Here is a 14,208-nt window from a genome sequence, read left to right on the forward strand (position 1 = left end):
TGTTTTATTTTATTTATTATATTATATTTTATTTTATTTATTTTTGAGACGGAGTCTCTGTCACCCAGCCTGGAGTGCAGTGGTGTGATCTCAGCTCACTGCAACCTCTGCCTCCCGGGTTCAAGCAATTCTCCTAGCTCAGCCTTCCAAGTAGCTGGGAGTACAGGCGCCTGCTGCCACACCTGGCTAATTTTTTGTATTTTAGTAGAGACGGGATTCCACCGTGTTGCCCAGGCTGGTCTTGAACTCCTGAGCTCAGGCAGTCCACCTGCCTTGGCCTCCCAAAGTGCTGAGGCGCTAGAGTGAGCCACTGTACCCAGCCCTGATCCTTTATGTTAAATCCACACAGGTATCCAGTCTAGCTCAGTGTTGCAGGGCATGTCAGCTGCTCTCTACTATTTTTGCAAAACAGAAATAAAAATGTGAATCATCTTCACAGAAATTCTAAAACATTGAAACTATTTTTCCAAAGTGACTATATGAATGTAAAATTGCACAAAGGATGGTTAACATTATTATAATGATATTCCATGACGAGAGCTCCAGTTTATTTGAGATGGTGATCTCTCTCTAGTTCCTGTGTTTATATGTAGGATTAGAAACCCTTATGGCCTCATTCTTTAAAAATTCTCAAACCAATTTCTCTTTTCTTCACCACAGCACAACCTCCAAGAGGGAAAATATTTCTCCAGATTATCCACTCACCCTTTTAGAAGGTCTGACGACTATTAGTCATTTTTGTCTTTTGGAACAAGCCAACCAAAACAAAAAGGTAAATTTTTTTTTTTCCTGAGTTCAAGGCAATTTTCATGTATTGTTTTGTCTTTGGTTTATGACTGTTTCAAATAAGTAACGTATGTATGTAATGTATGTAACTGATGTGCATATGGAAGTAATGTAAATGTGTATGCAAATATTACATAAGTCATGTACACATGTATGCAAATGCATACATGTTAGCAATGCAAGTATATATGCAAATGCGTATGCAAATGCATGTATATAATTAACGCAAATGCATGTGTATAAGTAATGTATGTATGTCAGCCATGAAAACATAGTTTTCTTCCTGCTGGCAATACCTGTGCCAGCCCTTTGCCCATTGTTCCATCAGTAGCCTATGAGATAACGTATAAAGCCACTTGTTTGATTTTTAGGCTTATAGTCATCTTTTTCCACATATTTTTTACTTTCTGTCATAGTGTTCGTGAAATCTGAGTTGGCAGACATTTTAGCTTGGTTATTCTACCCTGTGTGGGATTAAGTCTTAGAATCTATCTAACACTTTGGTTGAGTGGTTGAAAAGTTTGTAATTTGGAACATCAGACTCACAGCTGTCTCTGTGAAAGAGAACCATGGGTTGAAATGCACAGGGAAGCTTATTGCTCCCACACCACCACATGTATGAGTTGCTTAGAAGAGAGTCCAACAGCCCAGACTTAATCCCGCCAGCACTGCTGCCCTTGTGGGAAGAAAAACCATTCCATAGACAAAGCCGGCCTCATGTATTCATTTTAATTTTTAGACCATGGCCACAGGTGATCCTGCCAACTTGAGGAATGCCAGAAATGCCATCTTGGAAGAGCTGCCTCGAACTGTTAACACCATGGCCCTTCTCTGGAATGTTCTCAGAAAGGAGGAGACTCAAAAGAGACCTGTCGATCTCCTGGGGGCCACAAAGGGATCCTCTTCCGTTTACTTTAAAACCACCAAAGTAAGAGGATGTCTGTGTAGTTCTGTCATTTACTTGGTCTTGTATTGTTCCACCCAAAATAAATATGTACAGGAAAGTGTGCATAATCAACAGATGTGCTCGATGAAACCCACGTCAGAGGTCAGAAGTAGAAATCTCTGGTTCGTTTGTTATCAGTAAGTTTCCTACACCTTAAATGGAGGAGTCCGAGTGGTTTCAGCCTGTTTTCTTCTAATTTTCCATTCACCTTATTTTGTAGTTAAACATAAAGCCTTGGCTGGGCACAGTGGCTCACACCTGTAATCTCCGAACTTTGGGAGGCCCAGGCGGATGGATCATCTGAGGTCGGGAGTTCAAGAACAGCCTGGCCAACATGGTGAAACCCTGTCTATACTAAAAATACAAAAATTAGCCATGTGTGGTAGCACGTGTCTGTAATCCCAGCTACTCAGGAGGCCGAGGCAGGAGAATCGCTGGAACCCAGTGAGCCAAGATCACACCACTGCACTCCAGTGTGGGCAACAGAGCAAAACCCCATCTCAAAAATAATAATAATAAATAAATAAATAAAATCTCTAGAGCTAGGCATGGTGGCTTATGCTTGTAATCCCAGCACTTTGGAAGGCCAAGATGGGTGATGCTTGAGCTCAGGAGTTCGAGACCAGCCTGGCCAACATGGCAAAACCCCATCTCTACAAAAAATACAAAAATTAGCTGGATATGGTGGCAGGCGCCTGTAGTCCCAGCTATTCAGGAGGCCGAGGCAAGAGGATTGCTTGAGCCCAGGAGGTGGAGGTTGAAGTGAGCTGAGATCATGCCAGTGCACTCCAGCCTGGGCGACAGTGAGACCCTGTCTCAAAAAAAATAGTCTACAGTGGTTCAAGGCGGGGGTACCTAGGTCCTCACCTCTAAATGATTTAGAGACCCAAGTCTTGAGTCTCTAAAGCATTTCTGCTGGACAGCTCATCTCTGTTCTGCTTTTAGTGGTGCCTGTCAAACATGGCCCCATCAGTATGGAATGTCAGGGTGCCTTTGAGTTCTTAAACCAAAAATGTACAACCATGAATATTTATATTATAGTTTAGTCTTCTTCCATTTTCAGTGTCTGCCTCAGAAGGCCGTAGGCGCAGGACTCGGTCGCTCACCATCTGTGTTACTGTGTGTGGTGTCTCAGAATTATCTGCCACATCTGACATCAGTTGAGTGCCCCCAGGTGCCATCTGTGGCCTCAGGGATGAGCCTTGCCATCCTGCGTTTAGGTACCATGGTGCACAGGTGGCCTCCAGACATTCTGTCGATTCCAAGGGTGCCCTAGAAGGGAATTCTGTATTTCAAGCTTCTACAAGAACCTGCTCTTAAAAAGATTCAGAAAACCTTTTTTCTCACTCAGAAAGAAAAGATTTTCTAAACCTTTTTTAGAGGAACTTCCTGTAGCACTCAGCCTCTCTGAGCCTCCATTTCCTCTTCTGTTAAACCAGGCTGTGGCTAGCATCCTATCCTCATGGGTTGGTGGGAAGAGTAATTACGATAAAGGCTGATGCTCATTAGGCACTTAACTCTTAGCCCTCCCTGAGGAACTCAGGGCCGAGGAGCGGGATCCCCCATTAGTCCCTCTAGAGCGGAAACCATGGTGGAAAGGAGGGGACAGCTCCATGCTGGCTCAGTTGTATCTAATGTGGAATAAACATGGGCAGTTGACACAGGAAGCACTGGGTAAATCCGTCCCTTCGACAAGACGTTTTGTGCCTGCTGCCAAGCACCAGGCTCTCTTGCTTTACCAGGGGACAAGAGAGATGAAGTCCCTGCCCCCTGGCTGTGGCAGACATTAACTGGCGGTGTAATAACGATGTGAGCAAGGCTTCAGAGAAACGCAGGGTTTCCTGAGAATGTGTGAACAGGAGCCCTGGCCTGGTCTGGGGTTCCTGAGGCAGCGTGACTTAGCTGAGGCCCCAGGTGGAGAGGATTTAACTAGGGTGGGCATTTCAGGCTGGGAGAGCAGCAGGATTTACAGAGCGAGGAAGTGGCAGGAACACAGAGAAATTCATCAGTAGCAAAGCGGAAGGTGGTGAGTGACATCGGGACCATGTTACAGGTTTAATTAAATTGATTACATGATAAAATTAGTTAAATGGTGCTTATTGCTGGAAATTGAGCAAGTACTTTCCTAATGAATATAAGCCCTTCCGCAGCTGATGGAGTCAAGCTGAGGCTGTGGGATTTCCAGATGGAAACAGTGCTGCAAAGCCTCGTCAGCCTCCCTGCAAGACCCCTGCTGTGTTCACAGCAGCAAGGATGAAACTCATCATCTCCCGAGATGCTCCTGGCCAATTGAGCTGGCCCTCGCTCTTTCCACCTGGCCAATAAGCTGGCCATCCGTCTCTCCACCTGGCTAATGGAGCTGGCTGTCCGTCTCTCCACCTGGCCAATAAGCTGGCCGTCCGTCTCTCCACCTGGCCAATCGAGCTGGCCGTCCATCTCTCCACCTGGCCAATCGAGCTGGCTGTCCGTCTCTCTACCTGGCCAGTCGAAATGGCCGTCCGTCCCCCTACCTGGCCAGTCGAGCTGGCCGTCCGTCTCTCCACCTTGGCCGCTCACTGCTCCTTCCCCCCGGCATGACACGCCACCATCACACATCCGACTCCTTCCGGAAAGGGTTCTGATTCCTCCCTTTGCTGGGATCCGCCCGTCAGGGAAGCACCTCAGCACAGCATTGGGCACGAACATGACAGGGTCTTTGATCTCGGGAATGGACAGCAGGTGCTGGTTCAATGTATAGGATGCCGTAGCCCCAATATTACCCCGCAGTAACTTTTTTTTTTCCTATTTTCTAGACCATAAGACAGAAAATTTTAGACTTCTTAAACCCCTTGACGGCCCATCTTGGGGTTCAGTTGACAGCAGCTGTTGCGGCAGTGTGGAGCAGAAAGAAAGCCCAGCGTCACAGTAAGATGAAGGTAAAGTTTAAAAAGTTAGAGGAGCAGTTAAACTTACCGTGACAAAGAAATACCACAGAATCATGTGGAATCAAAGGTGACATTGGAGGCCAGCATGGGAAACTATTGAGTTGATTTAATCATTTTATCGATTTGAGATGGAGTCTCTCTCTTGTCACCCAGGCTGGAGTGCAGTGGTGCGATCTTGGCTTGCTGCAACCTCCACCTCCTGGGTTCAAGCGATTCTCCTGCCTCAGCCTCCCAAGTAACTGGAATTGTAGGTGCCCACCACCATGGCCAGCTAATTTTTGTATTTTTTAGTAGAGACAGGGTTTCACCATGTTGGCCAAGCTGGTCTCGTACTCCTGACCTCGTGATCCGCCCACCTCGGCCTCCCAAGGTGCTGGGATTACAGGCGTGAGCCCAAAGATTAATTTCAGTTTGCATTTTGCCCATTCTTTATCCACTTGACTGGTCCACCATGAAGTCCTGCAGGGGTTGGCCTACCTTTTTCAACCTCAGTCCTCTTTATTCCCTCCCACCCCTGCTCCATCCCCTGCTCAGGGTCTGCTGCTGCACCTCCTGGACACTCCCCCAGTGCTCAGCCTCTGTGGCTGACATGGGCATCTGTTCTCTGAGGAAGGGTCAGTGGTCGGTGTCCGATGCCACCCTCCTGAGCGCCTGTGGGCTCCTTCCCTGGTGAGGAGCCTGGCACTAGTTGTTGTTCTTCCAAATGCCCGTGACCAGGGTGTGCAGACTTATGTCATCAAAAATATGCCTCCCATACCAGGCCTTTCCTTCCAAGCCCAGCAAATGGGAGGCTGGTTTATCTGTTTTTCCTTCCTGTCTTCGTATTTTTTATTCCACCTCTTGTTTCCTTCAAATTTAGTATATTTGTTTCTAAAATGCTTTCTACTAAATTCAAACATACCACTATTACAGCCCCATCAGGGACTGCACCTTTTATTCCTAATTTGTATCAAATTATGTTGTTCCCATGGGTGGAGCCTTTACTTAGTTCAATAGGAAATGTTTGTTTAAGAGATTAAAACAGACTGGGCGTGGTGGCTCACACCTGTAATCCCAGCACTTTGGGAGACCCAGGCGGGCAGATCACCTGAGATCAGGAGTTTGAGACCAGCCAGGCCAACATGGCGAAACCCTGTCTCTACTAAAAATACAAAAATTAGCCAGGCATGTTGGTGGGCATCTGTAATCCCAGTTACTCAGGAGGCTGAGGCAGGAGAATCGCTTAAACCTGGGAGGCAGAGGTTGCAGTGAGCCGAGATCATGTCACTGCACTCCAGCCTGGGTGACAGAGCAAGACTCTGTCTCAAAAAAAAAAAAAAAAAAAAGATGAAAGCAGATTGATTTCTCCAGGGACGGCTACTATAGAATACTTTTTGTACATCATCCTTATTTAAGCTTTCAAGGAATTTTTTTTTTTCTTGGCAGATTATCCCAGCGGCGAGTGCATCCCAGCTGACCCTTGTCGACTTGGTGTGTGCACTCAGCACCCTGCAGACTGACACGTTGCTGCACCTGGTGAAGGAGGTGGTGAAGAGGCCACCCCAAGTCAAAGGGGGTGACGAGGTAAGGAGACTGGGGAGTCCTCTAGGCTTCTGTAGATGAGTGGGTGGCATTCGTCATAACTCTACTTCCTTATAAATTGTGTTTGGGAGGGAAAGATAGGTAACAAGAGTGAGTGGGACTGCTTGGGGTAGTGAAGTGGAGGTGCTGTTTGCTGTGCTTTGGGGGAGACCTATGAAGATTTGGTGCTCCTTTTTTAAGGTGGGAACTGCCTGAGGTCAGGGGCTCTCATCCTTGTACCCTGCTGCTGAGGACACTGCCTGGTACACGCCTTCTGGGCACTAAATGGAATAAAATCTTTAGAAAGGGGAAAGGGCACCTGCCTTAAGGAACTTGCAGCTGTAAAGATGTCAAAGAGGAACAAAACCAGACTCTAGTGAAAGGTGGTCAAGACAAATGTGATTCAGTAACCACTGCGGTAAGGGGAAGTGCTGGGTTCAGTTTAGATTTGTGTGGAGATGACTGGGAAAGGATGAGGGAGGAGGGAGGAGAAGGAGCAGGGATTTAAGGAGAGTTGGAGAAGTAGAAAATTACAAAAGAGCAGGCAGGGAGGCTGCTCAGTCCATAGATGTGATTAGGCCATCTGGGTTTGCTAACTGGGGCTTATCCAAATGAGGCTCCGACCCTCCCACAGAGGCTGGGAGATCAAGACTCTGTCTTTCTCAGTGATTCTATTTCAAAGGGATGGCTCCCAGGTCCTTGAGAAACACATTCCTAGGCTGTGGGAGACACATACACATCTCAAAGGGACAGAGAAAGTATTTGTCATTGTAAACGTAAAATGCTCTGAGAAAGGGAGGTCAGGGGCCTCTCTGCAGGTGTTGGCAGGAACAAACAGTAAATTCTTTGGCAACCTTGAGCTTTCTTGGGCAGGCGTTTGAAGAGGACTGGTGTCCCCATCCTAGGGATCCATGCTGGTGGTGTTTGCTCAAGTCCCTTGGTGTGGGGGTGGACAGAATCATTTGTCAAGCAGAGGGCTCAGAGGAGCCTAGCTAGAGTCAGCTCAAGGAGAGAGTCTTTGTCAAGGGCAAACTAAAATTTGCGTACCTTTTTTTTTTTTTTTTTTGAGACAGAGTCTCACACTGTCATCCAGGCTGGAGTGCAGTGGTGCGATCTCAAGTCACTGCAACCTCTGCCTCCTGGGCTCAAGTGATTCTTGTGCCTCGGCCTCCTGGGTAGCTGGGAGTGGAGGTGCATGGAAGTCTCACTTTGTCATCCAGGCTGCAGTGCAGTGGCACAATCACAGCTCACCATAGCCTCGACCTCCCCACGCTCAAGTGATCTTCTCAAGTAGCTGAGACCACACGTCTTCTCAAGTAGCTGAGACCACGCCTGACTAATTTTTATATTTTTTGTAGTGACGGGGTTTGCCATGTTGCCCAGACTGGTCTGGAACTACTAGGCTCAAGCAATCCTCCCGCCTCGGCCTCCCAAAGTGCTGGGATTACGGGCGAGAGCCACCATGCCTGGCTGCATAATTTTTTATAAAAGTAGAAAATAAATGTCAGAGAACATAAGTCATGATAGACACTCTGAGAAAGAGATTTCATCTGGCTGCTGTGAAACAGAAACCTTCAGGGTGATGTCATTGAACCAAGAAGTTCCTTGTAATTTTTCTGCTCAATTTCATTACAGCAGCCTAGAGGGCCCATGTCGTCTAGAGAGCTGCTTCAGTTATACACAGTGGATTTAAAACAGGGCAAGCTGTGTGGTTTAATATTTGCATTCCCTTAGAGTCTTCTGTTTTTGTTTTTACCAAAGCAGACTTCATCATTGAAAGCAGCAGAGCCGTTTTGCTCTTAAGTTAATAAAAACCAGGGATTTATTTCAATCTTGAAATAATTGCCTTCTGTCAAACAATTTAAAATCATACAGTTAGCAAAAATTTAAGAATAATCTAAATGAAAATTAGGGGACCTGGGCATGGTGGCTCATGCCTGTAATCCTAGCACATTAGTCCAGGAGTTCAAGACCAGCCTGGGCAACGTAGGGAGACACCGTCTCTACAATAAATTAAAAAATTAGCTGGGGGTGGTAGTGCACACTTGTAGCCCCAGCTATTTGGGAGGCTGAGGCAGGAGGATCAGTTGAGCACACGAGTATGAGGCTGTAGTGAGCTATGATGGAGCCATTGCACTCCAGCCTAGGTGACAGAGTGAGACCCTGTCCACAAAAAAGAAAATTTGTGCAATGGAAAAGTGATTATTAAAAAATATAGCTTTACTTGAACAGATATTTGTGTGCTGATGTTCATAGCAGCATTATTCACAGCAGCCAAAAGGCAGAAGCAATCCATGTGTGTATCAGTGGGTGCACAGATAACAAAGTGAGATCTGTGCATGTAGTGGGTTAGTACTCAGCTTTAACAGGAATGAAATTCTGACACGTGCTACAACATGGATGTCAGATCCTTAACATGGATGAACCTTTTTTTTTTTTTGAGATGGAGTCTCGCTCTGTTGCCCAGGCTGGAGTGCCGTGGCACAATCTTGGCTCACTGCAAGCTCTGCCTCCTGGGTTCATGCCATTCTCCTGCCTCAGCCTCCCGAGTACCTGGGAGTACAGATGCCCGCCACTGCGCCCGGCTAATTTTTTGTATTTTTAGTAGAGATGGGGTTTCACTGTGTTGGCCAGGATGGTCTCGATCTCTTGACCTCGTGATCCGCCCACCTTGGCCTCCCAAAGTGCTGGGATTACAGGCGTGAGCCCTCGCGCCTGGCGACATGGATGAACCTTGAAGACATTAAGTTGAATGAAGTAAGCCAGTCACAAGAGGACTAACACAGTTCTATATCTGGGGGAAAAAAAAAGAAACTCAACTGTGTCCTCCCTCAACAACATAACAATCAACACAGAAGACCTCTTACCGCAGATATGCGGGGAGTTCTCCCCACCAGCAGGCAAGCAGTTGAGTCCGCAGTGGACACCAGTTGGGTGTCCTCCAATTCAATTCCTACTCCATCTGCTTGGAGACAGTGTCAGATCCCACAGGGTAAGGACTCAGTCCCAAGAGCACCCTCAACTTCAGACACCAGTCATGAGTCCGGGCCTCTGGAACTTCTGACTGACTAGCTTCAAGTTGGGATTCCCACGAACCCCCTCTTTGGGTTCAATTAATTTGTCAGAGCAGCTTGCAGAACTCCAGAAACACGTTTACTGGTTTATTATAAAGGCCACTACTAAGGATACAGATGAAGGGGTGCATAGGGCGAGGCATGGGGGAAGAGGTGCAGAGCTCCCACACCCTCCGTGGGCACAGAACCTTCATGTGCTCTGCTCTCCAGAAGCTCACCAAACCCAGTCCTCTTGGGCCTCTTATGGAAACTTCACTGGATGGGCATGACTAAAGCATGGACAACCGTGTCGAAATGTGATTGGACAAAAAGAATGTGATCTAATACTTAATACAGTGACTGGGGAAACCCAGTAGGGCCTGCCTGTTCAGATTCTTCTTGGCCTGTCTGCACAGCACTCCTTCCTCCAGGATGTGGGACAGGACCCTCCCCAGAATGAGAGTCTTATGAACCATAGTCAGATTAGAGTCCTGCCTTGGGACAGGTAAAAGGAGGGCAGGAGTTACGAACCAAGAACTGGACAGAAACACATTAAAAAAAATAGGGAGGTAGGCAGGAAGACAGATAAGTAGGTAGGTAGATAGATAGATTGATTGATTGATTGATTGATAGAAGTAGGTAGGTAGGTAGGTAGATGTAGGTAGGTCGGTAGGTAGATAGATGTAGGTAGGTAGGTAGATGTAGGTAGGTAGGTAGATGTAGGTAGGTAGATAGATGTAGGTAGGTAGGTAGATGTAGGTAGGTAGATAGATGTAGGTAGGTAGATAGATGTAGGTAGGTAGGTAGATGTAGGTAGGTAGATAGATGTAGGTAGGTAGGTAGATATAGGTAGGTAGATAGATGTAGGTAGGTAGGTAGATAGATAGATAGAAGTAGGTAGGTAGGTAGGTAGGTAGATAGATATTATGATTTTAGAGTGTTAAAGGGTGGCTCACTCCTGTAATCCCAACACTTTGGGAAGCCGAAGCAGGGAGATTGCTTGAGCCCAGAAGTTCAAGACCAGCCTGGGCAACAAAGTAAAACCCTGACTCTCCAAAAAAAAAAAAAGAAAAGAAAAAAAATTAGCCAGGCATGGTAGTACCCACCTGTAGCCTCAGCTACTTGGGAGGCTGAGGTGGGAGAATCACTTGAGCCAGGGAAGTTGAGGCTGCATTGAGCCAAGATCATGCCACTGCACTCCAGTACAGAGCAAGACCCTGTCTCAAAACGAAAGAAATACTTTTTTTTTTTCACATCAGACAGGTCATGTGCCGACCATTGTAACAAGGCTTGAGGGTGGCACATCTCACACATGCACGTGAACACCCAGTCATCACACTCATGAACTACAGATGGATCAGAAGACTTTTTTTTCAGCCTCGCATATGACGCAGGGCAGCCCCCTATAGAAATGTCCAGGCCCCGAGGGCCTGGCCGTTGGGCGTCACCCAGCTGGTTTTCCTCCAGCCCCTGGTCTCTTCCTTCGTTCCAGTGTTGATCGACAATGCCCTATGCGCACTGAGTGGTGTGGTGGAGGCTAAATAGTGAAAAGAACAGTTCCTGCCCTCAGTCCTCCTATATTCTAGCTTGGCAAAGAAGAGAGAAGAGAAGCGAAGCCATCCTAAAAAATAACAACACTGCGAGGCCAGGCTATGGAGCCGGCTCAGTAACACCACGGCGAGGCCGGGCTGCGGAGCCGGCTCAGTGCTTAAGGCACCAAATGTAAAAGGACCCCAATGACTCCCACAGTATTTCTTGGGGATCTGGCCCAGGTCTCCCAATCTCCCAAGAACGTATGGTCGTCCTGTTGCCTTTCACTTTTGTTTTTTTTTTTTTTTTGAGACAGAGTCTCGCTCTGTCGCCCAGGCTGATCGCAGCTCACTGCAAGCTCCACCTCCCGGGTTCATGCCATTCTCCTGCCTCAGCCTCCCGAGTAGCTGGGACCACAGGCGCCCACCACCATGCCTGGATAATTTTTTGTATTTTTAGTAGAGACGGGGTTTCACCGTGTTAGCCAGGATGGTCTCGATCGCCCGACCTCATGATCCACTGGCCTTGGCCTCCCGAAGTGCTGGGATTACAGGCGTGAGCCACTGTCCCCGGCCTTTTTTTTTTTTTTTTTTTTGAGGTGGAGTCTCGCTCTCAAAAAGAGAGCCAGGCTGTCAGGAGTCAGGCTGGAATGCAGTGGCATGATCTTGGTTCACTGCAACCTCTACCTCCTTGGTTCAAGCGGTTCTCCTGCCTCAGCCTCCTGAGTTGCTGGAATTACAGGCTTGCGCCACCATGCCCAGTTAATTTTTTTGTATTTTTAGTAGAGATAGGGTTTCGCCATGTTGGCCAAGCTGGTCTTGAACACCTGACCTCAAGTGATCCACCCGCCTTGGCTTCCCAAAGTGCTGGGATTACAGGTGTGAACCACCACACTTGGCCTCTTTTCACTCTTGTCCATAAATGTTAGGAGTGGGAATGACACGCCACAGGGCAGTCTGTGCCACTGCAGGCTTGGTGGCCGTAGAACCAAGGGGTTCTTCGAGGGGCTGTCCTGAAGACAGCTCTGCAGAGGCTGTGACAGCCAGAGCGAGTGTTTTTAGGTTGTGTTCCTTCACATTACTTGAATTTCTACAAATACCTGCAATTTCTAGTCTTTCCTGGGCTATAAAGGAACTGGATTTTATCTAGCTGACTGATTTTTGGCGGTTCAAATAACAAAACTACATTTTGTGGTTAGTTTAGTTAATTAATAGCTGCAAATAGCTTTTTACAAGCAAGGAGCGGGGGAAACGTGTGTTTTGGAACTTGTTTCCAAGTAGTTCCAGCCGCAGGGTTTTTGGGGAAACTGTTTGGGTTGGGTTTGAAGTAATCTTCTAAACTAAGAATTAGAATTTTTTGGCTGGGTATGGTGGCTCTACTTGGGAGGCTGAGGCATGAGGATCACTTGAACGAGGGAGGCAGAGGTTGCAGTGAGCTGAGATTGCACTAGTGTACTCCATCCTGGACAACAGAACAAGACTCTTGTGTCAAAGAGAAAGAGAAAGAGACAGAGAAAGAAAGGGAGGGAGGGAGAGAGGAAAAGAAAAGAGAAGAGAAGAGAAGAGAGAAAGAAGCAAAAGAATTAGAATTTTGCCTTGTCTCTTGGTAATCATGTGCATTCATTGGAGTCAACACTGGCCCTAGCTCTCTGTTTGGGGAAGTTCAGTTACAATACTGATTTTCCCTAAATGCTTCCTGATGCCTGGCATGGAAAGGGGGTACACAGGATGGGAGATCACTGTAGAAGTCTAAGGGGGCGCAAATGATTTGGGGGCTCCTAGGACACACTTATTTTAATTGTACATGATGGGCACTATCATGTCTGTTGTTTTATCTGAAAGATTCTTTAGTGGAAAACCTTTGCTTTGTTAGGCTATAGATCTGTTTCACTTTGTATCTGAATTCTTTTTAGCCTTATTTCCCACCAACCTGGAGTAATTGATTTTACTTTCATTTTCAGAAATCGCCCCTAGCGGACATCCCTGTGTTGCAATTTTGCTATGCTTTTCTCCAAAGGTAATCCAGTCTCCCGTCCTCTAAAAACTTCCTTAAATACAGATACTGTGGCAGTGAGCATGCATAATATCTCTGGTTTTATTTCTAGACTACCAGAGAGCCACAGTTCAGAAAATATCTTAAAGTTGTCATCATTTCTTCCCGAGGTATTGATCTGTACTTTTCCTTCTCCAGAGAGTTAACATCTTAAAATCTGTACACTGTATCTCGAACACTTTATATGAGCAAAGCTTTATGTGAGGCCTATTAAACTTTAAAAGGCTCAGATTTGCATTAAATTGATACAGAAAAAGAAAAAAAAAACACACAGATAGGGAAGTGTTAAAGACCTCTTTTAGAAAAAGGAGAAATGGGCGGGGTGCGGTGGCTCATGCCTGCAATCCCAGCACTTTGGGAGGCCGAGGCAGGCCGATCACTTGAGGCCAGGAGTTTGAGACCAGCCTGGCCAACATGGTAAAACCCCGTCTGTACTAAAAATACAAACATTAGTTGGGCATGGTGGCATGCACCTGTAATCCCAGCTACTCCAGAGGCTGAGGCAGGAGAACTGCATGAACCCAGGAGGCGGAGGTTGCAGTGAGCCTAGACCACACCACTGTTCTCCAGCCTGGGTGACAGAGCAAGGCTCTGTCTCAAAAGAAAAAAAATCTGGTGACGTTCTCAGTGTGCCATCCCGTGTTTGATGTGGAGAGGTTTCCGCTTTGATTTGCTAAGTTAATATAGGTATTAGGTGTCTTAGCCAACAGAGCATTAAAGAGGATTCCCCAGGTTTTTCCCCATGGATGAAAAATAAGCTTTATTGGACCTCATTCAGATCTTACAATGGCCGCATCCCAGGCACAGCTCTGTGTTGCTGTAAATGAGGGTGAGGGGGCTGGGTGCGGTGGCTCATGCCTATAATCACGGCACTTTGGGAGACTGAAGTGGGTGGGTCACTTGAGGCCAGGAGTTTGAGACCAGCCTGGCCAGTGTGGTAAAACCCTATATCTACTAAAACTATAAAAAAAAATTAGGGCTTGGTTGTGTCATGCCTGTAGTCCCAGCTACTCAGGAAGCTGAGGCAGGTGAATCACTTGAACCCAGGAGGCAGAGGTTGACGTGAGCTGAGATCACGCCACTGTACTGCAGCCTGGGGGACAGAATGAGAGTCTATCTCAAAAAAAAAAAGGGGGGGGTGAGGGAAGTATAGACCACTTCTCAGGGAAGCCTCAGTATCCCTACATAGCCATCAGGAGTCTCACTATAAATAACTCTGACAACCAGGCACAGGCTCCTTGGTTCACACAGTGAACATTCTGTGGTTATTCCCCACTCACCACATTCTGAAGTTGCAGGACGGTAAATCGAGGCCTCCTGGTAGATGACCAGGGTGGGGTTAAATTCAGACCACTTC

At 46.9% G+C, this 14,208-nt stretch overlaps 1 protein-coding gene and 1 non-coding gene across 3 annotated transcripts in view; one reads left to right on the forward strand and one right to left on the reverse strand.

Annotated features, from left to right (window-relative positions):
- Nucleotides 1–14,208, forward strand: part of DOP1B (DOP1 leucine zipper like protein B) — a 122,573-nt gene that overhangs the window by 84,750 nt on the left and 23,615 nt on the right. For both annotated transcript variants that reach the window (XM_071095690.1, XM_071095691.1), the window contains exons 20-24: nt 661–772; nt 1,526–1,714; nt 4,525–4,647; nt 6,082–6,219; nt 12,760–12,815. In XM_071095690.1, the coding sequence (XP_070951791.1) occupies nt 661–772; nt 1,526–1,714; nt 4,525–4,647; nt 6,082–6,219; nt 12,760–12,815 (618 nt within the window). The remainder of the gene's footprint in view (nt 1–660; nt 773–1,525; nt 1,715–4,524; nt 4,648–6,081; nt 6,220–12,759; nt 12,816–14,208) is intronic.
- Nucleotides 10,523–10,627, reverse strand: LOC112425080 (small nucleolar RNA U13). The gene has a single exon (XR_003016079.1). It is a non-coding gene; the product is annotated as a small nucleolar RNA U13 (small nucleolar RNA).

Source organism: Macaca nemestrina, chromosome 4 (assembly GCF_043159975.1).
Source record: "Macaca nemestrina isolate mMacNem1 chromosome 4, mMacNem.hap1, whole genome shotgun sequence".
Classification (NCBI taxonomy): domain Eukaryota; kingdom Metazoa; phylum Chordata; class Mammalia; order Primates; family Cercopithecidae; genus Macaca; species Macaca nemestrina.